Here is a 22617-nt window from a genome sequence, read left to right on the forward strand (position 1 = left end):
TAATAGCCAAAAGGTTGGCGCTTCGAACCCACCCAGAGGCGCCTAGGAAGAAAAGCCTGGCGATCTGCTCCTGAAAGGTCACAGTCTTGAAAACCCTAAGCAGTTTTACTCTGCACGTATGGGGTCGCCATGAGTCGGAATTCACGGCAACGAACAACAAAGGAGAGCCCCAGCCCTGTCCTTGGTGCTGCCGAAAGCCCTTGTCTTCAAGCGCTTTCCTCCCAGTCAGCGTTTCTCAAACGTCATAGCAGCTTTCTTACTTTTGCTACAGCCAAGAACCACCTGTACTGTTGTTTACTGAATATTTCTTTAAATTGACTTTCTAAAAACCTCACATTTATAAACTTTGCATTACTACTGTATCCTACAGAGAAGATAACGACAAAACCTAACACTATAAAAACATATTTGTGTACTACGAAAACAAATGTTATTAAATCCTGGTGACATCCAATTGACTGCTGGATCCTCGGGTCTGCTTAATTTGCCAGACAGGGAAACGAATTTGTTCACAAGGTGTTTCAGACATCCTAGCATCAAAGTGAGTCTTTCTTTTTTCAGGGAGGATTGACAGATCCCAGAGCTCAACTTCCCTTGGAGCTGCAATCCCCACCCTACCTTGCCGGCTTCCAGTGCGCCTGCGCCGTAGCTCTTACGCAGCCCGAGCCCCGCCCCCTCTCGGAGAGACGCTTGGCCTCGGGGGCGGGTCTTGGGCACAAGATGGCTGCCGCGCGCCCGGAGCCCCCGAGTCAGAGCTCACCGACCTCGGCGTCCCGATCTCCGGAGCCACCGGACCTGGTGCGGGAGAGGAAGGGGCCTGGGCACGGGGCTCGAGGCAGGAGGAGGTCGTGGGGCAGGGGGCGGGACCTAGGCGGGGCCTGTGAGAGCTGAACAGGGGAGGTATTTAGGGTTCTAGCCTTGGGGGCGGAGCTTTTCGTAGTTGAGTGAGGGGAGGGTTTGGGGCGTGGCTTGGGGAGGAGCGTATGGATTCTGAAGGGAGGATTTGAGGGCGGGATTTAGAGGGGAGCCTATCGGTATGGAGGGAAGGAAATGAAGGCGGAGCCAATGGCTGGGAATGTTTGGGGGTGGGGCTTAAGGAGGAGCCTGTGGGTGGGGAGGGGCCGGGGGTGGGGCTTTTGTGGGCGGGGTTTGAGGATGGAGTTGTCTGCTGGGATTGGATGGAACATCTAAAGAGGGGCTTCGTCCAGTGAAGGAGTCAAGTGTTGTGTTTGTATCCATAGGAGGCAGAGACGGAAGAGGGGTGGAGCCCCAGAAACATTTTAGGACTAGTGGACTTGGGTAGAAGGTTGAGAAGGTGACTCTGAAAGACTTGGGGAGGGGCACCCACGTTGGGAGGAGAGATGATTCTGAAAGGGACTGAGGAGTCATGTTGAGGGAGAAATGTCTGCTACATTGTAACTTAGGAACCTCTGAATTCCTCCAGTCAGGATTGGAGAGTAACTGAGGACATTTATTCATTCAACAAACATGTATTGAGCGCCTCCTTTGACTGTGGATGGAGATGAACAAGATAGACAAAGACAATGTTCTCTTGGAGCTTGGAGTCTAGTGAGAGGAAACAATAAGTATTGTGATAGGTTCTATAAAGGAAACACAAAGTGCGATGTGATGGGGGGATGGAGGGGAGCTAAATTTAGACAGAGAAGTCAGCTGTGTGTTGGCTTCTGTTTACACTGGGGTCAGAGAGAAAAGCAGGAGCCAGATCACGATGAGTATAAGTCATGGTAACCATTTCGGATTTTAAGTGCAGTTGGAGTCATTGGAGGGTTTTGAGTGGGAGGATGACTTGATCTGATTTACATTTTCAAAAGCTCATTCAGGCTGTTGTAAGGAGGTAGATTATGAGGGGGCAGGAGCAGAATCAGATTCCATTTATACAGCTCTTTCAGTTGTCAAGACAAGACATGATGGGTTTTAACTAGGGTGGAGAAGAGAAATGGATGGATCCCTGATACAACAGTCGATCTTCATTATTTATGGATTCCATATTTGCAAATTCGCGTACTTACCAAAATGTATTTGTAATGTGAAAATCGAGACTTGAGCGGCTTTCATGGTCATTTGCAGACATGCAAAGTGCATCGAAAAACTTGCTTCGCGACTGGTTTGGTATTTGCTAATTCATTGTTCGCAGGGACCTTATAGAGCATAACCACTGCAAATAATGAGAATCAACTGTATTTTGGACAGGGAAAGACTTGCTGGGGATACAGCAGAATCCTGGAGAATGGAGAACAGGGTTTAGGCGTTGAGGGCCCATACGCCACAGAGAAGATGGATGGGTTTTTTTGTTTATTTTTGTTTTATAATTAATTTTATTTATTTCTGTTGTTGAGAATATACACAACAAAACATACAATTCAAGTTTCTACATGGACAATTCAGTGGCGTTGATTGCATTCTTCGAGTTGTACAATCATTCTTATCTCCTTTTCTGAGTTGTTCCTCTCCTATTAACATAAACTCACTGCCCCCTAAGGTTCCTGTCTAATTTTTCGAGTTGCTGTTGTCAATTTGATCCTGTACAGATAGATCTTAAAAGAGCATAATCCTCAAGGCAGACCTTTTTTACTAGTTAAGCTAAACTATTGTTTGGTTTTAAGAAGACTTCAGGGGATATTTTTGTTTTAAAGTTTAAAGATTATCTCAGGGCAATAGTTTCAGGGGTTCACCCAGCCTCCATGTCTCCAGAAAGTGTGGAGTCTATGAGAATTTGAAATTCTGGTCTACATTTCCCCCCTTTTTGATCAGGATTATTCTGTAAGAGGAGATGGATGTTTTAATAAGTGGGGCAGTGTTGGGGAAACGCTAGGAGGAGGTCTCCAGGCAGGTCCACAGGCTCCTTGTTTCTTCTCCCCTTTGCTCAGGTCCTGGTGCCTGATGATGGCCGCCCCACTACACCCCCGAGTGACCTCATCGAGATCCAGGTGGTGAAGGTGACAGATACTAACCTGGTCCCTGAGCCCCCGGAGCCAGGCTCTCTCCACTGTGCCTTGTGCCCAGCTGCCTTCCGGCTGGTTTCCGAGCTGCTCTTCCACGAACATGGCCACCTGGCTGGGACTGAAGGTGGCCGACAGGGTGGGGACCCAAGCCGGTGTCATGTGTGTGGCCACAGCTGCCCAGGTCCTGCCAGCCTCCGGGCCCACTACAGTCTGCATACAGGGGAGCGGCCCTACCGCTGTCCACTTTGCCCCCGGGCCTTCAAGGCCCTGGCGCCTCTGCTCAGGCACCAGCACCGACACGGGGTGGAGCCGGGAACATCCCAGAGGCTTCCAGAAGCAGCAGCGGCTCCGGAGCAGAGGCCCGGGGTGGCCCAGGAGAGGGCGGAGGTGGTGATGGCGGCAGCAGCAGCAGGAGCGGCTGTGGGGAAGCCGTTCGCGTGCAGGTTCTGTGCCAAGCCGTTCCGCCGCTCTTCAGACATGCGTGACCATGAGCGGGTGCACACGGGCGAACGGCCGTACCACTGCGGCATCTGTGGCAAGGGCTTCACCCAGTCCTCAGTGCTGAGCGGCCACGCCCGCATCCACACAGGCGAGCGCCCCTTCCGCTGCTCCCTCTGCGACCGCACTTTCAACAACTCCTCCAACTTCCGCAAGCACCAGCGCACCCACTTCCACGGGCCCGGGCCTGGGTTGGGAGACTCGGGGGGCCAACTGGGATTGGTGGCAGGGACAGGGAGCAAGTGTGGGGTGGGAAACACCTTGGAAGAGGGGCGAGGGGAAACCGTGAATGTGAAAGTGGAGATCGACCAGTAGGCTTGGAGAGTGAGGGACATGGGGGAATTAACATGGAAGTAGGAGGCAGATTTTAGGGGAGGGGGGTGGGGAAAAAGGCAGGGAGCAGAAAAGGTAAGGTTGGAGAGAAATGACATAAGGACTAAACGAGATAGCCATGAACAGGTAGGGTTGGACAACAGAGGGAGAGGAGAGGAAGACCCAGGTTCAGGACCCCCCACAAACCCATGCAACACCTTTGTGAGGCTTAGAAAAAGGTACAGTTGCAGCCCCCTGGATGCCCAGCTAAGCACCAGGAGCATGGACTAGTTCATTGCCCCGTTTGCCTCCTCTTTGGGTTGTCCTTGTATAAGACACAACAAGCCACAACAGAACACAACTCTTCACAAGAGAGCCTGGACACTATGAAGGAGAAGCCAGGGTTGAGTGGAAGGGGTGGAATCGGGGCCTACCATAGCACCTCTAGTCTAGCCCTCCATCTGCAGAATGCTGGACTGTCCTTGGGGGCTCCCTAGGGTGGACCAGGATGGAATCATTTGCCTACCTCACTGGATTGCACTGGACCTGGGGTACCTACCCACCCTCTGGCAGAAGATGCCCACAAGGTGCCCCATAAAGAGACTCGGATCCCATCACCTTGAAGCCAGAGGGTCCCCAAGTCACAACCAAGAGCCATTGAGGCCTCGAGCATGTAAGCCTGACCGTAAGGATCTTTACTCCAAAAGCTGCTACCCCCACCCCCATGGCGGTCCTTCCTTAACCCACCTAGACTCCTATTTGGAGGTAACTGAAAACATAGATGACAAACAGCCACCTCATATGCCCCTTCGAAAGCTTTAGGTTCAGAGCCTGTGGTTTCCCAGTTCTACAAAGTAGCCTCAGGTTTCTCTAATACCCTCCACTCCCAATTTGAAGCAAACAGCTTACTGCCCAGTCCTCAAGGCAATCTGAAAGAAGGTTTGGCTGATGATGGCATGGCGGGCTAGTCGGGATTTAAAACTTGGACGTGGTGGGTATGGAATAAGAGGAGCCACTGAGGTGGTGGGGAGATGAGGACTTGGAGCTGTGGTGGGAAACCTCCAGTTCCATTCCTATTAAAGGACTTTCTGAAGGGTTTCTCTATGCTGGTCTTGTATCTGGGTTGTCTGCCTTTCGGGGGCAGGGGTAAAGGGACCACATTGGTCTTGCTGCCAGTGTTTCAGTGTACCTCTCTCCAAACCTCTGTTTCCTCCTCTTCAAAATGGAAGTAAAGACTTCCACTTTACAGTCTGGCATGTAAGTGCTTGTAAGCCATAACTCCCATCCTCACAACAAGAAAAAAAAAAAAAACCTGGAAAACAGAAAAAAATGCTTAGATCCATCAGAGAATGGAGATCACAGAGCAAACAGCTGCCCAGGAAACTGGAGAGACAGGCTGATACAGAGAATCACCGCTTGCCAGAAATAGAACCTTCTGCTGCTAGACCCAACATCGGGTAGGATAACTTAAAGAGTAATTGAACAGTTGCTGGAGGATGTGCGGACTAGCTTGAGAGATTAAAGATTCCTGGAGGACCTGCCATAGGGACCCCACATTTTGGGAGTTTTACCTCCAGGACCCCACCAGATTTCTCTCTGTGAAGCTCAGGAAAAAAATCCCCTCATGCTTTCAGAAGGGGAAGGGAGAAAGTAAAGGGGTAAATAATCTCTGGCTATTCAAGAAATGTTATGTGGTTCAGAGCTGCATGGGAGGTGCAAAAGGTTAAGCACTTGACTACTAACTGAAAAGGTTGGCAGTTCTAACTTACCCAGAGGTGCCTCAGGAAGAAAAGTCTGGTGATCTGCTTTGAAAACCCTATGATGCACAGTTCTACTCTGACACATGTGGGGTCACCTTGAGTTGGAATCAACTTGATGGCAGTATGTGGTTCAGCTATGACAGTGGGGGACAGGAAAGTTTGGCAAAAAGGAGGGACTCCTGTGGCTGGCATGCTTTTTAAGGAGGGAGAGTCCCTGATCTGCACACCTTCCTATTCACTCATCACCCACGCAACAAACCCATAGATGACCCATGGGCAGCTGTACTCAACATGACCGGAACTTGCTCTAGAACTCTCCTCCATGTTTCCTCTCTTGTTGGCATCACCACCCATGGCAGGCTCCTTAAACCTTCCTTATCTGTCACCCACATGTCTAATCCCTTATCAGTCTCCCCCTATTGAGCCAGTTAAATATCTCTGGGATCTGAACACTTCATTGCCACTACCCTTGTACCAACAATCATCTCACATCTGAATAGCTGTGCAGCAGCCCTGCCAGCTTCCCAACACCTGGGCTGTGCTCTCTGCATTCTCCATACTGCAGCCCCAGGGAGCCTTCAAGAACAGATCCCAACCTTGTCACCAACCCACAGCTCCTTGTTGCTTTGAGAAGTGATTACAAACGTGAATGCCTGTGGGAGCTGGGTGACAATGTGAATAAAAGTGAGAGAAGCTGGGCTCAAGGGGAAAATACCAGCGCAAGCGGAGTGAAATACAGCAACAGACACTTGAGGTCGGTGTGGGGACTCAACAAGGAGTAGTGGAAATTGCAGCAAACTGGGAAGTGTGTGCCCCATCTAAAGAGGGCAATGGCTGCTCAGCTCCAGTGAGGAATGCAGACTGGGTTTGCTGGATCTTATAAATTTTCGAGAACTGCCATTAGTTCGCATTATGTAAAATCTTTTGATTTTCAGATATTCACCACTATGTCAAACTTTTATTTTTTTAATGCATGGACTAAACAAACACATCAGTGGGTCATAACCAGTTTCTAGCCTCTGAGATCCTGCAAAAGCCATCCAAACTCCTCAGTTTGGAATTCAAGGCCCTTCGGGATCTAGCCCTCCTTCCTCCCCCCACTCCATGCCTCAACCTCTTCAGCTTCATATTCCAGAGCTCAAACCAGACGCATGGGGGTGGGTGCGAGGGCAGAGGGGAACTTGCTCACAGGCACAAGTTAGAGGGGGTACCAGACAAGACTTGGAATGACATTCCGAGGCACCATAAATATGAAAGGCACCTGACTGAGGCAGCCAGACAAAAGGAGGGAAGGCATTTCTGCTAATATTTGGCCACTATCAACATTTATACATTTTGAAATTGGGGGGGTACAATTTAGAGATTGCCTCCAGATGTTTTTCACCCTTGCTCCACCCCATCTCAAACTCTGCCCTCCAGCCATAATACTCATTGCCATTGAATGGATTCCGACTCACAGCAACACTACAGGACCAGAGTAGAGCTGCCCCATAGGGTTTCCAAGTCAGTAAATCTTTATGGAAGCAGACTACCATACCTTTCTCCCGTAGAGCGGCTGGTGGATTTGAACGGCCTACTTTTCAGTAACAGTCCAGTGCTTAATCGCTGAGCCACCAGGGCTGCTTCCTGCCATACTAATCTCCTTGAAGTTCTCCAGAATAGTTGGGCTTAGTTAAACACTCCAACCCCTCCACCTAGAATTCTTTGTCTATGCCTTCACCTGGCAAGCTCCTGTTGCTTTATGTCACTGTTCAGGTATGACCTTCTCCTCCAGGAAGATTTTTCTAGCCCCCTAGTCTGATGGGTGAATCAACGGTGCTGGCTTAGCCCCTGTGATACTCCTCTATCCCTTATATTGTGATTCTCCATATCCCTGTGGTTTCTGAGCACAAGGTCTGATTCATGCTCAGTCTCCAGCATTAGAACATGGTGGCCACACCAGGCTGAGGCCCTCACATGCATCAAAATGGACTTGTCCAAGTAGCACCCCTCTTACCCAGTTTTGTCATCAAGCTTCAGGTTTGAGGCACCCTGGGACTGGAGACCCAATTCTACCATGGATTGACTAGGTGTGCTTTTCCAGGACCTCAGACTCCTCTTTGAACAAATGGGATAGTTAAACATATATCACAGGCTATTTCTTTCACTCTTCTGAGTCAAAATGAGAGCTATGAGAGGGCTTTTTTTTTTTTTTTTAACTCTCTATTCTCCACTCCTACCACCCCATGGTAACCACTAATCTTTTGTCTTAACTTACCTATTCTAGATATTTTGTATCAGTAGGACCATACAATATTTGCCCTTTGTGCCTGGCTTATTTCACCAAGCACAGTATTTCCACGGTTCATCCATGTCGTAGAATGTATCAGGACTTCATTTCTCTTTATGGTTGAATAATACGCCATTGTATGTACATATAACATTTTTATCCATTCATCTGTTGAACATTTGGGTTGTTTCCACCTTTGGCTATTGTGAATAGTGCTGCAATGAACATTGGTATACATATATGTCTGAGGCCCTGTTTTCAAGTCTTTTGGGTACATATCTTGGAGTGCAATTGCTGGATTGTATGGTAATTCTAGGAGTCCCTGGTGATGCAAATGGTTAAGCACTGAACTACAAACTGGAAGTCTGGTGGTTCAAGCCTACCCAGAGGTGCCTCAGAAGTAAGGCCTGGCGATCTGCTCTTGAAAGGTCACAGCCTTGAAAACTTTATGGAGTAGTTATACACTGCACACGTGGGGCCTCCATGTGTCGGAATTGACTCAACAGCAACTAATAACAACATGGTAATTCTGTTTAACTTATTGAGGAACCGCCAAACTGTGTGAAAGGCCTTTTGAAGACTCCAAAAGTATTATCCTGCAGGGGCAAGGACTATGCGTGATCTGTATAATGAGCAAGAGTCTGAACGAGGCCAGAACACAGTGGTAGCTCAGTAAGAGTTCTCTTTCTTCTTGCTAGAGGGCAAGGATGCATGCTGGAGTCATCTGTTTCTCTAGTGGCCGGCACAGGAGCTGGCAGGGAGGTCTCTCCAGGGATGTTGGCTGGGTGAATAATTAGGGAAAACACCATGGAAGGAGTCCAGGCATGTTAAAGGAGAGACTTACCTGTCTTCTCCATCTCCATACCCCCAACTTGTACGATAAAGCTTGGAATAGGGTTAAAACCTCAGTAAATACGAGTTGAATGAGTAAAAGCTGGAAGAAGGCGAGGCAGAGGGCGTTGGGGAATCAGGATCCCAGAGGAAACAACAGCTCCCTGGGACGCAAGAAAGGACTGAAGCAGCCCTGTTCATAAGATTTATTATTCTCCGCTCTGTACAAGCCGCGTCTCCCAGCCCACCCCCACCCCCAGAATCCAAAAGAGCACCCAGTCCCCCCTCATGCCCCCCCAACTTCGCTCAGATTCCACTGACCAGTCAGATTCACAGCGACTAGGTGCGGGCAGTTCAGACCCCACCTCCAGCAAAGCTGACTGGGGGCTGATGAGGGCTACAAAAAGGGGGGAGGATGGAGAATCAAGTTCGCATCTGATGGGATGAGGTGAAGGCCAGAGAGGCCCAGGATGGGAGGGATGCAATCTTGAGTTTGTACTGAAAGGTCTGGAAGGAAGCGAGTCTGTTTTACTTTCTGAAGAATTGGGTGACAGCAAGGAGGAGGAAGTGCGCTCACCAGCCAGGCTGGGGGTCCAGAGGGGACATCTGATTGGAGGGGTGGGTGGGCAGCCCCCTGCTCAAGCATCCTTCCCTGCCAAGGCGCCTGCTCCTGCTCCAGGACCCCCAAGGCCCTCAGCCTTGTGGGCCAGACGGTGCTTCTTGAGGCCGTAGGTGTTGGCGAAGCCCTCACCGCAGGAGGAGCAGCGGAAGGGCCGGCCGCCCTGGTGGGCCGCCAGGTGTTTCCGGAAGTACCCTGGATCCTTGAAAGCCTTGAGGCAGGCAGGGCAGCGTAGCTCCGGCCGTGGCGGCTCATGGGCGCGCTGGTGCCGCAGCACCGAGCTCAAGTAGAAGAAGCCCTTGCCGCAGTGCTCGCAGCGGTAAGCGCGCTCACCTAGGTGCAGCCGCTGGTGCTCCAGCAGGTTGGAGCGGTAGCGGAAGGTCTTGCCGCAGGCGCCGCAGCGCTGCGGCCGCGCTACGGCGTGAAGCCGCCGGTGTTCCGCCAGGCTAGAGGACTGAGCGAAGCGCTTGGCGCACACTCCACACTTGAAAGCGCGCTCTCCCGTGTGCACCACGCGGTGCTGCCGCAGGTACCAGGAGCGTAGGAAGCCGCGGCCGCACACGCCGCAGCGGTAGGGCCGTTGCTCCGTGTGGCAGCGCTGGTGGCGCATGAGCAGAGCAGCCTCCCAGAAGCGCTTGCCGCACACAGGACAGCGGAACCCGCGCTTCTGCCGGTGGCTGCGGCGATGCAGGAGCAGGTCGTAGGCACCGGCGAAGCTTTGGCCACACAGCCCGCAGCCCAGAGTCCTGCGCACCAGGTGCACGTACTTGTGCGTCACCAGGCCCAGGAAATGCTTGAAGCTCTGGCCGCACGTGGCGCAACTGAAGCGCTCGGGGCCCGCGCCCCCGCTGCCACCCCCAGCGGTCCCCGCGCCGCCTGAGTCCTCGCCGCCCGCCACGCCCGCCAGCGCCGCCACAGCAGCGCCCACCTCGCCCGCCAGCCCGTTGTCCAGCGCTCCGGCCGCATCTGCCCCACCGCCACTGCCATCAGGAGGCTGGGTGCCACTGGGCGCAGGCGGCAGCAGACGCTCGGGTGCCGCCTGGTGCACCAGCTTGTGCCACATGAGGTTCTCGATGAAGCCGAAGGTCTTGCCGCAGGCGTCGCAGCCGTATGGCTTCTCAGCCATATGCGCCTCCTTGTGGCTCATGACGTGGAAAAGGTCCGGAAAGTGCTCGCCGCAGTCGGAGCAGGCATAGCTGAGCGCTTCTGGCTGCGCCCCACCGCTGCCAGCCGCCCCTGGCCCGCAGGCCCCCGCCGCGCCCTGGGTGCCTGGGAGCCCGGCGGCGCCGGCTAGGGCGCAGGGCAGCTGAAGGCGGTGCACCTGGCGGTGGCGCGTGAGGCTCTGCGGGTAGCCGAAGACCTTGCCGCAGAGCTCGCACTTGTAGGGCCGCTCGCGCGTGTGCACCACGTGGTGCTTGCTCAGGTGGAAGGACTCGCGAAAGCGCTTCCCGCACACAGGGCACTGGTGCGGCTTCTCGCCTGTGTGGATGCGCTCATGGCGCTTCAGGGTCTCGCGGCGCCCAAAGCCACGCCCGCAGATACCGCAGCAGAACGTCTTGCCTGGCGCGCTAGCACCGGAGCCCCCGGCGGCGCTGGGGCCGCCGCCCCCCAGCAACAGCGGGTGCGCCCCCAGCAGCGGCATGGGCACGGCGCCATACACCACGGCGGCCGCTGCTGCGGCCGCCTTCTCACTGTCAGTGGCCTGCGGGTCCGGGGGCAGTAAGTAGGGGCCAGGGGGAAAGGGGGGCGCAGGCTGCGGGCCCGAGGCCGGAGCGTCCTTGGAGGCATCGGGGGCCGGCGGGGCGTGAGCGGCCTTGTGCCGGAGCAGGCTCTGCGGCGCCGAGTAGGATTTACCGCACAAGTCGCAGGGGTACACGGGTCGCGGCCCTGCGCCCCCAGCATGTGCCGCCTGGTGCTTGAGGAGGTAGGAAGCATCTCGGAAGGCTTTGCCGCAGATGCCACAGGGCAGGCGCAGCAGGTCTGCGGAGTGCGTCTTCACGTGCCGCTTGAGGCTCTCCCTACGGTTGAAGCTTTTGCTGCACACGGAGCAGGAGAAGGGCTTCTCGCCTGTGTGGATGATCTGATGCTGGTGCAGATGGCTGGGCTTCTTGAAGACCTTCCAGCAGAGAGGGCAGGCGAAGGGGCCCTCCCCACTCCCCGTGGCTGGAGGAGGCACCCCTACACTGGCTGGGGGCGCGGGGGCTGAGGTTCCATCTGTGGAGGGAGCGGAGGCCACAGGAGTGGCTGGTACGCCAGAAGAAACGGTGGTGGCAGCAGCGGTGGCTGCGGCATTGGCTGTAGGCGTGGCAAGGCCCAGGGGCGGAAGGGGTGCACCGGGCTGGGGCGGGCCGCCGGTGGCCTGCGGCAGGTCTTTGTGGCAGCGGCGGTGGCGGATGAGGCTGGAGACGTGGTTGTAGGTGCGGCCGCAGACGCCACACTCATACGGCCTTTCCCCGGAGTGCACTAACATGTGCTGCACCAGGTGCGAAGACTGCTTGAAGGACTTCTGGCACACACCACAGGGGAAGCGCCGCTCCATCAGGTACTTGAGCCTCCGGAAATAGCCCTTGTCGTCCTTGGCGGGGTCACAGGCCACCCCTGCAGTGGGTCCTGGCGGGGTCTGCGCGGGTGCAGGCAGTGGCCCCGGGGCCCCAGTAGGCGCGCCCAGCCCTGGTGTCACCCCTGGCCCGGGAGCTGGCCCCCCTCGCTTCAGATTCCCAAAAAGGTGCTGATGTCCAGAGAGGTCAACGATCCCCCACTGCGGGGCAGGGAAGGCAGCATCGAAGAGAGGCGGCGGAGGGGCCCCGAAGGTGGGGGGCAGGGGCGGGTCCGGCTTCTTGGCTTGGGAAGAGGAGGCGGAGGAGGACGTAGACGAAGAAGAGGAGGACGAGGAGGATGATGATGAAGGTGCCTCTGCCTTGGGCTTGAAGGTCGACTGGGGAGGGTAGTCGTACTGAGGGGGTGGGGGCTGGGGCGGGGGCTGGGGTGGGGGCCCCGGAGCACAGGGCAAGGCAGCTACAGCCTTGGCGTGCTCCCCGTAGAGCTCCATGGGTTCGAAGCGCTGGTGGTTGAGGAATTCCAAGAAGTCGAAGGGGTAACTCTGGAAGTGGACCCCGTCCTCGCCCCCCAGACCGCTGCTCCCGCCGCCCCCGGCACCGCTGCCTGCTGGGTTTGCCTCCATCGCGGGCAGGTGGGAGCTGGGAGACCCTGTGAAGAAGAGGGTGGGTCTGAGGCACTGGGACCAGGATGCCAAGTCTCCCCAGCCCGCCACTCCCTCACTTCTACATCGGAGCCTTCTGTCTTTCCACCCCACAGAGGGGATCTCCCTCTCAGCTCCACCACCCCGTGGCCTCTCCAACTCTGTCCTTCTCTTCACCTTTGTTCCTCAATGCCTCCCCTCACCCCACTCCCTCCTGTCTCTCTTAAGCCTTCCAGCTCTCCCTGTCTCTTGGGGACCCTTACACACCACCTTCTCGGTCCATCCCCCAGGTCCCCAGCAAACCCCCCTTTCTCCCCACTTCTACTTTCCTTTTCAGGCACTCTACTCTCTGCCCCCCTCCTCCTAGACTCTATGCTGTCAATGTCCCCCCGGCCACTCTGTTCTCAACGCCCCCCCCCCCCAGGTTTTGCCTCTGTACAACCAGAACCCTAAGTTTCTATCATAGCGATTCCACTGTTCCTGGTTTGCGCAAAAGGTTAAGCGCACTAGCTGAACGGTTGGCGGTTGGAAACCACCCAGAGATGCCTCGGAAGACAGGCTGGCAATCTGCTGCCTTGAAAACCCTATGGAGCCCTTCTATTCTGTACGTATGGGGTCACCATGAGTCAGAATCAACTCAATGGCTTTTTTTTTTTTTTTTTTTGGTTTATCATAGTGGTTAAGAGGATGGACTCTGGAGCCAGAATGCCAGGTTTGAATGGAAGCTCCACTACTTTCTAGCTGTGTGATCATGGGTAAGTTACTGAACTTCTCTGTGCCTCAGTTTCCTCACCCATAAACAGGAGTGATAAAACAAATAACTACCTCAGACGGTTGTTGCGAGGATTCAACAAGCTAACATGTATAAAGCTCTTAAGACAGATGGTTCCCAGCACTTTGGAAGCTCTCTGTACTGGGTCGAATAGTGTCCCCCCATAAAAACTCGTGTCTACTCAAACCTGTGAATGCAACCTTATTTGGAAGTGGGGTCTTTGCAGATGTAATCAAGTTAAGATGAGGTCATACTGGATTAGGGTGGGCCCTAATCCAACAACTGGTGTCCTTGTAAGAGGGAAATTTAGACACAGACACACACAGAGGGAAAACGGCCATGTTAAGAGTGAGGAAGAGATTGGAGTGATGCAGCCACAAGCCAAGGATTGCCAGGAACCGCCAGAAGCGGAAAGAGGCAAGGAACTCCTCCCCGAGAGCCTTTTCAGGGACCAGCGCAGCCCTGCTAAGACCTTGATTTTGGACTTCTGGCCTCCAGAACTGTGAGAATGAATTTCATTTTAAGCTACCCACTTTGTGGTACTTCCTTACAACAGACCTAGGAAACTAATACAGGCGATAACCGCTGTACTGTCAGGGGACTGAATTAGAATGTGATGAAAGCATTAATCTGTACTCAATCCCTGTGGCTCTTTCTGCCATCAGAAACATCACACACCTGACCCAGGCCTGACAGCAGACGCTCAGGTAGAATGAACCCTTGCCCTTCCTGTCCTCACCGCTGTTTGAGGGGATTCCTGTCCCCAGCATACCATCAGCCATCCTGCGGGCTGCCTCCTTTACAGAAACTGGCATTCCAGGTTGTCAGGCTCTGTGCGTGTCCTCCCCACTGGAACCTTAGCTCTGGTAATGGATCCCTGAGTTCTTACACCCACCCGGGGGCCTCAGGAAATGCCTCCCTTCAGCTAGTGGAAAGCCAGTGGGAGAAGGACCCACGAGGTTGACATGTTTCTCTGTCCATCCACCCTCCGCCTGGTGCCTGGCTTTGTGCTCAGTGGATCTAGTGCAGCTGGCCTCTCATCCCATTTCCACCTGGCTTGCTCTTTCCTCCCACAAGTGAAAGGTGAGTGTCTCTTCCATCGTCACTCCCAGCCCAGAGTTAGATATTTTTAGTCTCTAGCTCTGAGTGTCCTTGTCCTTGGACTAGACTCACCCTTCACACCTCCTTTATTGAATCAGATCCCCCGGAAGGGCACAGGCATGGCTGGGGAGGTAACTAGAAGGCTGTAGGTAGAACCCATGTGGTATGAGAATGTGTGGAGTAGGGTAGGGATTTAGGGTGCTATTGGGCAGCAGATGAGAGTGAAGGTGTTTTGGGAAAGAAGTCACTGCCTGGCCTGCTTTCATTACAGCAACCCCCCGCCCCCCCCCAAAAAAAAACCCATTTGTTGTCGAGTCCATTCTGACTCATGACAACCCGACGTGTGTCAGAGTACAACTGTACTCCATAAGGTTTTCAAGGCTGTCACCTTCCTTCCAAGGCGCCTCTGGGTGGGTTTGAACCACCAACCTTTCAGTTAGCAGCCAAGTGCTTAACCATCTGTGCCATCCAGAGACAGTACATGTTAATAATAGGTAACACTGATGGAGCATTTCCTACATGCCAGCCAGTCAGAAGCACTTTACACATATCAACTGAATGAATCTCCAAAATTGAGGAGTGACTTGCCCAAGGTCACAGAGCCAACAGTTTGTGGCTGGATGGACTGGCTCTACCACCCTGAGAGAACCCCACTTCCATTCCCCATAGCAGTGTTTTATCAGGCGTGATAGTTAATTTTATGTGTCAGCTTGGCTATAGTGCCCAGCTATATGATCAAACCTAGTCTAGATACAGAAGAATCCTGACCAAAAGGGATGAAATGCAGAACAGAATTGCAAATTCTTATGGGCTCAAGACTTTCTCGAGCCATGGAGGCTGTATGAACCCCTGAAACTATTGCCCTGAGATAATCTTTCAACCTTAACCCAAAAATATCCCCTGAAGTCTTCTTAAAGCCAAACAATAGTTTAACATAACTAGTAAAAAAGGTCTGCCTTGAGCATTATGCTCTTTTAAGATCTACACGGGATCAAAGTGACAACAGCAACTTCAAAGACGAGACAGCCTAGCAAGTCTACGTTAATGGGGGAGGGATAACTCAGAAAAGGAAGGTAAGAATGGCTGCACAACTCGAAGAATGTAATCAATGTCACTGAATTGTACATGTAGAAACTGTTGAATTGTATGTTTTGCTGGGTATATTCTCAACAACAACAAAATAAGTAAAAATTTAAAAAACGAGTCTAGATGTTGCTGTGAAGGTATTTCGTAGATGTAATTAACATTTACAATCAGCTGCCTTTAAGGAAAGGCAGTGACCCTGGATAATGTGGGTGGGCCTCATCTAAATCAGTAGAAGGCCTTAAAAAGTTTTCTGAGAAGAAAGAATTCTGTCTTAAGATTGTAACACAGAAATCCTGCCTAAGCGTCCAGTCTCCTGGCCTGCCCTATGAATTTCAGATTCAAGACTGCAACATCAACTGAAGATCCTGAGTTTCAAGCCAGCCCTACAGACTTCAGACTTGCCAGCCTCCACAACTGCATGAGTGAGTTCCCTGAAATAAATCTCTTTATATCTATGTCTCCTGTTGGTTCTGTTTCTCTGGAGAACCCTGACTGATATGCCAGGGGTTGGGTTGTTACCTGGTAGTGGAAGAAGGTGGTAGTAGAACTATGGGGGTGGTGGTGGTTGTTAGGTGTCACGAGTCGATTCCGAGCCGTAGCAACCCCATGTGACAAACCAGAGCTGCCCCACAGGGTTTCATAGGCTGTAATCTTTATGGAAGCAGATTGCCAGTTCTCCCGCAGAGCCACTGGGTGGGTTCAAACTGTCAACCTTTCGGTTAGCAGCCGAGTGCTTAACCGTTGCACCACCAGGGCTCCTTAACCATGGGGGTAGGAGCCTTATTTGGGGGTACTCTCTGCATTATGAGGGAAGTTTATACAAGGAGCCAGGTTGGGGGGCAGGGGTGGTTAGTGTTCTTTTTTTTTTAATTGTATGATCCCATTTATATGAAATTTAAAAATTTTATTGTTTTATATGAAAGTTTACAGAACAAATTAGTTTTCCATTCAACAAATTGTACACCAAGTGTCCCATGACATTGGCTGTAATCCCCACACTGTGTCAGCACTCTCCCCATTTCCACCCTGGGTTCCCCATTGCCTTTTGCCTGTTTCCCTAGCCGTTCCTGCTTTCTCATCTATGCTTTTGGGCAAATGTTGCCCTTTTGGTCTCGTATAATTGTTTGCTCTAAGGAGCACGTTCTTTTTGGGTGTTATTATTTTTTAGGCCTGTCTATTGCTTGGCTGAAGTTGGTTTCTGGGAATGGCTGCAGTTCCAAGTCAGGGGGGTGACTTAGGGCCATAGTCTTGGGGGTTCCTCCAATCCCTATCATGCCGGTTAAGTCTGGTCTTTTTTTTATGAATATGACTTTTTGTTCTACATTTTTCTCCCTGGTTAGTTTTCTTGAGGAGTTGGAGCATTAATGTGGTGAGATCATTCCCTCTGCCTAGAACATTTTCCCCCAGATTTCCACAAGGCTGCTCTTCTCATCTCCTTCAGGTGTGATGTTACCTGTTCAGGTGTTACCTCCAAGAGAGGTGACATCCTAGCTAAAAACACACCCCACCCATCACTCCCCTCATCCTGCTGCATTTTTTTCATCACACTTATCGCCACTAACTTATTTTATATTTCTTTGCAGTTTACTCTCTGTGCCCCTTACTAAGAGACCAAGGACTTGGCCTGTCTTGTTCACTGCTGCACCCCAGCACCTAGCAGTCCCTGGTACATTGTGGGTGCTCAATAAATATTCGCTGATATGTGAAAAGTAAACAAGACGCTTCTTAGAAATTTGGCAACGATTATGGATTATGGTTGTACAACATGACTAATGTAATTATATCACTAAACTGTACACCTGAAAAATGAATTGGCAAACATGTTATATATATTTTTACAACAAACAAAAAACCAACACATGCCCAAGTCTCCAATGAGTCAAAGAAGAAATCACAAGGGACATTAGCACATGGTTTCAGGTTAATGAAAACAAAAACATAACAAAACTCATGAGGTGCAGCTAAAGTAGTGCTTATAGGAAAGTTTACAGCCAAAATACCTGTGTCAAGATACATCTGTTAAATGAGTGAAGGAATGAGGCTGAGCTGACCAGAGCACTCTAAGGGAGGGGAAAACTTAGGAGAGATGGAACTGATGTTCGGGTTGGGGCCCTGGGAGAAGGAATTCTGGGGCAGTAAAGTTATGAGAAGGGCAGAACAGGCAGATGCTGAAGGGGTACTGCTGTAAAAGGGGCAGGGACACAGCTTAATCTGTGGGGGACACAGCTGATCAGGCTCTTGGTTATTTCCATAGGGACAGAAGAGACATTTCCTCTTTTGAGGGGACTGGAGCCAGGAAGTGGTGTCATTCTCAGGGGAGATATGTCATGGGAAGGGTTTATGCAGAAAGAGGCGTTATAGGGAGCCCAGAAGGGCAGGAGTGCTCAAGCAACCGCAGTAACAACCATAATAGCTCAAGTTTATTGTTCCAGGAGTTTGATATGTACCATTGCGTTGACTCCTCACAATAGCTCTGTGAAGTAAGTACCATTACTGGCTCCATTTTATACATGGGGACACTGAGGCGCAGGGGACAGAAATCATTTTCTCAAGGTCACATAGCCAGTAAAGGCTAAAGCAGGTGTTTGACTCCAGGTCTTTCAGATGCCCGGCCCTGTGGGTCATTCCGCCGCCATAAATCTGCCCTGTGATAAAATTCTAGTCTGTTAATAACAATAACAGTAACATACATAACATTGAGCAAGTGCTTTCTAAGTGCCAAGTAAATCTCCTGAATCTTCTCATGTGTTGACTCAACGAATCCTCCCAATAACGCAAGAAGATGGTTATGATTATTGGGTCCATTTTATAAACGAGGAGACTGAGGGTCAACGAGGTAAGTTAATCTCCCAAAGTCACACAACTAACAAGCAGCCGGGCTGGGATCTGAGGCTTGTTGTTGTTACTAGTTGCTGTCCAGTCGATTCCAATGCATACCGACCCCACGTGTGTAGAGAAGAACTGGTCCATAGGATTTTCAAGGCTGTGACCTTTTGGAAGCAGCTCACCAGGCCTTTCTTCTGAGGTGTCTCTGGGTGGGTTTGAACCACCAACCTTTAGGCTGGTAGTCAGGCACTTAACTGTTGGCACCACCCAGGGACCCCATCTGAAGCTTGTTGTTAGGTGCTGTCGAATTGATTTCAACTCATAGCAACCCCATGTGACAGAGGAGAACTGCCCCATAGGGTTTTCTAGGCTGTAATCTTTATAGGAGCAGATCATCAGGTCTTTCTCCTGTAGAGCCACTGGGTGGGTTTGAACCGCCAACCTTTAAGTTTAGCAGCTGAGTACTTAACTGTTGTGACACAAAAGCTCATTTATCTAAAGCTTACCCACTACAATATGCTGATTTTCAATATCTCTCCTTCCTAAATAAAGGACGATCCTCCCCACTCCACCTCATACTGAAAATGTGCTTTCCTCACCTACAGACCCACCTCTGCTACCTAATCCCAGGTCTCTTGGCTAGACCCCAGGACAACCACCAACACTGACTGAATGCTAATTAAAAGCATGATGCTAGGTGCCTTGTGTGGCTTGTTTCATTCAAGCTTCACCACAGACCCATGGGATAAGCATCAGTATTATTCCCATTTTACACACAGAAGGACTAAAGCCAAACTATGTTGCGCCCCTGCTCAAACCCCTACAGTGACCTCCACCTCACTAGGTAAAAGTCCTAATGCTGACCTACTTGGCTCTCAGTCTGCTCCCCACAGCCCTACTTGGCTCTCAGTCTGCTCCCCACAGCCTTCTGGCTGCTCTTCCAACATGACACTTCTGCTCCTGCCTCAGGGCCTTTGTACTAACTGCTCCTCCCTGTGCACTGAAGTTCCTCCCTTTGTACTGGCTCTTACTCCTGTGGCACTGGCTGCTCCTCCCTCTGCGCTGGCTGCTCCTCCCTCTGCGCTGGCTGCTCCTTCCTTTGCACTGATGTTCTTTCTGGCTGGAATGCTCTCAGTCCCCCCTATCCCCCCTTTCCCTGCCTGCCCTCCTTCACATCTTTACTCAAATGTCATTTGCTCAACAAGGTTCTCTGTAACCACTGCAGCCTGTGGTCCAGGCCAACAATCCTGATCTCCCTTGCTCTGTTCCATTTCCTTCCTTGGCACTCCCACCACCTAATGTGCTGTATAGTCTGCTTGTCTTCTCCTCTGAAAAGGAGTAATAGAGGGGCAATCGTTAAGTGTTCGGCTGCTAATCAAAAGGTTGGTGGTTTGAACTCACCCAGCCACTCTGCAGAAGAAAGACCTGGTGTTTTGCCTCCATAAAGATTACAGCCTAGAAAACCCTACAGGGCAGTTCTACTCTGTCACATGGGGTTGCCAGGAGTAGGAAGTGCCTTGATGGCAACTAACAACCCCTTCTAAAAGGTCAGATCTGTGAGGACAAGGATTTTTACCTATTTTGTTTACTGCTCTATCTCCAGAACCCAGAATAGCACCAGGTACATACAGGTGCTGAATAAATAGATTTGTGTTGAATAAGTGAATGGGGCTAGGAAAAGGGGGAGTGGTTTGCTCAAAGATACGAATCCTAGTGGAATTCAGGGCTCATCCTCTTAACCAGTTCACTCTTGGCAGGGGGAAGAGGAGCTGTTAAGAGCAGTTCTCTGCCCTAGAGCTTGAAACATCTGGGTGAACTGTTTCAGGCTGAGGGAACAATAAGTGCAATGGACCAGGAGGAGAGAACTTTGCACCCAGTTGTGTGTATGTGTGACACTCAGGGATGAGGGGGGTGGGACAAGATGACAAACAATAGAAATTGGGAATATTATGTCCCAAGAGAGGCCTTCCTGCCACAATCTCTGACAGTACAGCCCCTGTAACTCTATTCCTTTTTCTAGCTGTATTTTACCTCACACACACATATACAGAGTAAAATCTGCAAAAGACAGAACCTGTGTAAGGTGGAAACCTCTCAGAGAAGGAAAACTAAAATACTTTCCACTAAAAGGAGAGACAGAAAAGTGGTTAAGACTGTACCCTGTCAAAGGCAGAAAACTTGAGACCTAGGAAAACAAGACAATCATGGTGAGTTCCAGCTCTCACAGTTTTAACTGTAGTTTGTTTTTTAATGTCTGCCCCCTCACCTAGCATATCCACTCCACAAGGATAGGAATTTGTGCCTATTTTATTCCCTGGTGCATCTGCAACACATAGGAGATGTTCATTAAACACCATGGAGTTAGTGAACGAATGAATGAATATCCTGGGCTTGGTAGAGCTGATGAAGGTTAGATTATTTATTCCAATGCCTCTAATCTCCAAGGCCCTATGAGATCAAACCTTCTCTCCACTCACTCTTCCCATCAATTCCTCTGCTCCAAACTTATTGGCCTCCCTGCTACCCCTCGTCCACTCACCACTGTCAAGGTCATCTTAGGGCCTTTGCACTTGCTGTTCCCACTGCCTGAAACAGTTTACCCACACCTCTGCATGGCTAAGTTGCTGCTCATAATTCAGGTTTCTCCTGAGATAGCTAAAGTAGTCACTCTCCCAGCCCCCAAATTAGGCTCTCTCAGAGAACCCAATGAACATCATTTATCTTATTTGTTTCCTCAGCCAGACTGTGTTGTTGGTGTTGGGTGCTGTGGAGTCAATTTCTGACTCATAGCGACCTCAGTTGACAGAGAAAAACTAGCCCATATGGCTTTCTAGGCTGTGATCTTTACAGAAGCAAACTGCCAGGTCTTTCTTCCGCAGAGCTGCTGCGTGAGTTCGAACCATCAACTTTTCGGTTACCAGCTGAATGCTTAACCATTGCGCCACCAGGGCTCCTCTGAGCTGACTGCAAAACCGTATAAGACCTAAAACCATGCGCATCTCTCTCCTTCACAGCTGTATCCCCTGGATCTAGTACAGTGACTGTCCAATGAAAGATGGATGGATGAGTGAATGCCTAGGTAAAGGAGGTCACCCTAGTTGGTCTTCTCTAGGGAGTCCCTGGGGGGGTAGTCGCACGACAGGTCAAGAGTTGTTTATGCCGGGGAAGAGGAACATTCTGGGAGGGAAAGCTTCACCGGGAAGCACTGAAGACAGAAACTACCAAAACGAGGGTGGGGTGGGAGGCGGGGCAGGAGTATTTCCTAAGAACCTGGAGCTAAACAGGTAGGTATTTCTACCTGAAGGAGGAGGAATTGTGCGCATGAGAGCAGAACTCTAGGGGGAGCTATTCTGTTGGGGCAGGTGGAGGTTGAAAGGGATATTTTCACGGGGAGTCAATGAGGTGTTCAAAGGAGAAGGCGAGGAAAAAAAAAAGGGCATTCTTGGCGCTGCCCAGAATGAAAATTATTTCCACACCATCAAAGGGGGCATTCTGACGGAAGGCGGCAAGAGTTCTGGTGGGCCGTTGTGTGTGTGGATAGCAATAATGGGGGGTAGTTCTGCAGTAAATCACTAAGGCAAAGCTGTCTGGAGGCAATCCTATAGGGGATACTAATGAAGGTTTCACCATCGGCATGTATTACGGGGGAGGGTCAATGCTGGTACCATCTTGGGGTTGTCCTGGAGGAAGCAAAGATGGGGGGGCTATATGGAAGGAATACTATAAAAAAGCACCAGTGGTGAGTCCTGGCAGCAGTTTAGGGCGCGCATGGATGAAAGCGTTTTGGCAGCTGTCCTACACGGGGGTGTTAATATAGAGATAGCTGGAGTGATCTTATGAAGGGGCTGGAACTGGGGAACCTCTGGCAGAGGCCCGGCGGGAGAAGCACTGATTGGGGGCGTTCTGTGGACCAGAGCGGGCCAGGGCAGGGCCCCCCGCCCCCGTTGCATCCGGGGCCCCGCACGCCCCGTCACTCACCGGCGCCGGGGTCTCCGCCGGGAGGAGGCCGAGGAGGCGGAGGAGGTACCGCCGCTCCGGGGAGACCCGAGCGCCCGACCGGAAGTGCCGCCCCCTCCCCCTCCTCGGCAGCCCCGCGCCGCCCGCCTGCCCGCCCGCCCGCCCTTCCGGAAGCGGAAGTCGCTCCCGTCCCCTAGGCGCCGGCGTGGAGGAGCGGAAAGAGGAGACGGCGGCGGCGGCGGCGGCGACGGGGAAGGACGAAGGGCGCCTGCGCACTGGTTCGGGGACGCGGACCAGGGAAAGCCTAGGCCGCTTCCGGTGAGCGAGCACTGCAAGGTGCGCCTGCGCTCTCTCCTCTCCTTAGGCACCACCCAGACACTTCTGACGTCCGGTTAAGCCACACCTCTCGCCTCACGCTGACATT

At 51.8% G+C, this 22617-nt stretch overlaps 2 protein-coding genes across 2 annotated transcripts; one reads left to right on the plus strand and one right to left on the minus strand.

The window, feature by feature from the left end:
- Positions 1 to 709: 709 nt before the first annotated feature.
- On the plus strand, positions 710 to 8400 carry ZNF784 (zinc finger protein 784). Its single transcript, XM_049901552.1, has 2 exons — positions 710 to 798; positions 2889 to 8400. The coding sequence occupies exons 1-2, from the start codon at positions 721 to 723 to the stop codon at positions 3774 to 3776; spliced, it is 966 nt and encodes a 321-aa protein (XP_049757509.1). The 5' UTR covers positions 710 to 720; the 3' UTR covers positions 3777 to 8400.
- Positions 8401 to 8935: 535 nt separating this feature from the next.
- Positions 8936 to 22317, minus strand: ZNF865 (zinc finger protein 865). The gene is made up of 2 exons (XM_049901351.1): positions 22215 to 22317; positions 8936 to 12459 (listed from the first exon to the last, which is right to left on the minus strand). Exon 2 carries the CDS (start codon positions 12431 to 12433, stop codon positions 9272 to 9274), a length of 3162 nt encoding a protein of 1053 aa, XP_049757308.1. The 5' UTR covers positions 12434 to 12459; positions 22215 to 22317; the 3' UTR covers positions 8936 to 9271.
- Between the last annotated feature and the right edge of the window lie 300 nt (positions 22318 to 22617).

This window comes from Elephas maximus, chromosome 11, assembly GCF_024166365.1.
Source record: "Elephas maximus indicus isolate mEleMax1 chromosome 11, mEleMax1 primary haplotype, whole genome shotgun sequence".
Taxonomy (NCBI): Eukaryota; Metazoa; Chordata; class Mammalia; order Proboscidea; family Elephantidae; genus Elephas; species Elephas maximus.

What these genes read in the sequence shown, in the direction of transcription:
- ZNF784 (XM_049901552.1), top strand. Translation starts at nt 721, where the DNA reads ATGGCTGCCGCGCGCCCGGAGCCCCCGAGTCAGAGCTCACCGACCTCG. An exon ending in CTCCGGAGCCACCGGACCTG is followed by an intron (nt 799 to 2,888) that starts GTGCGGGAGAGG and finishes CCCTTTGCTCAG; the next exon opens with GTCCTGGTGCCTGATGATGG.
- ZNF865 (XM_049901351.1), bottom strand. Translation starts at nt 12,433, where the DNA reads ATGGAGGCAAACCCAGCAGGCAGCGGTGCCGGGGGCGGCGGGAGCAGC.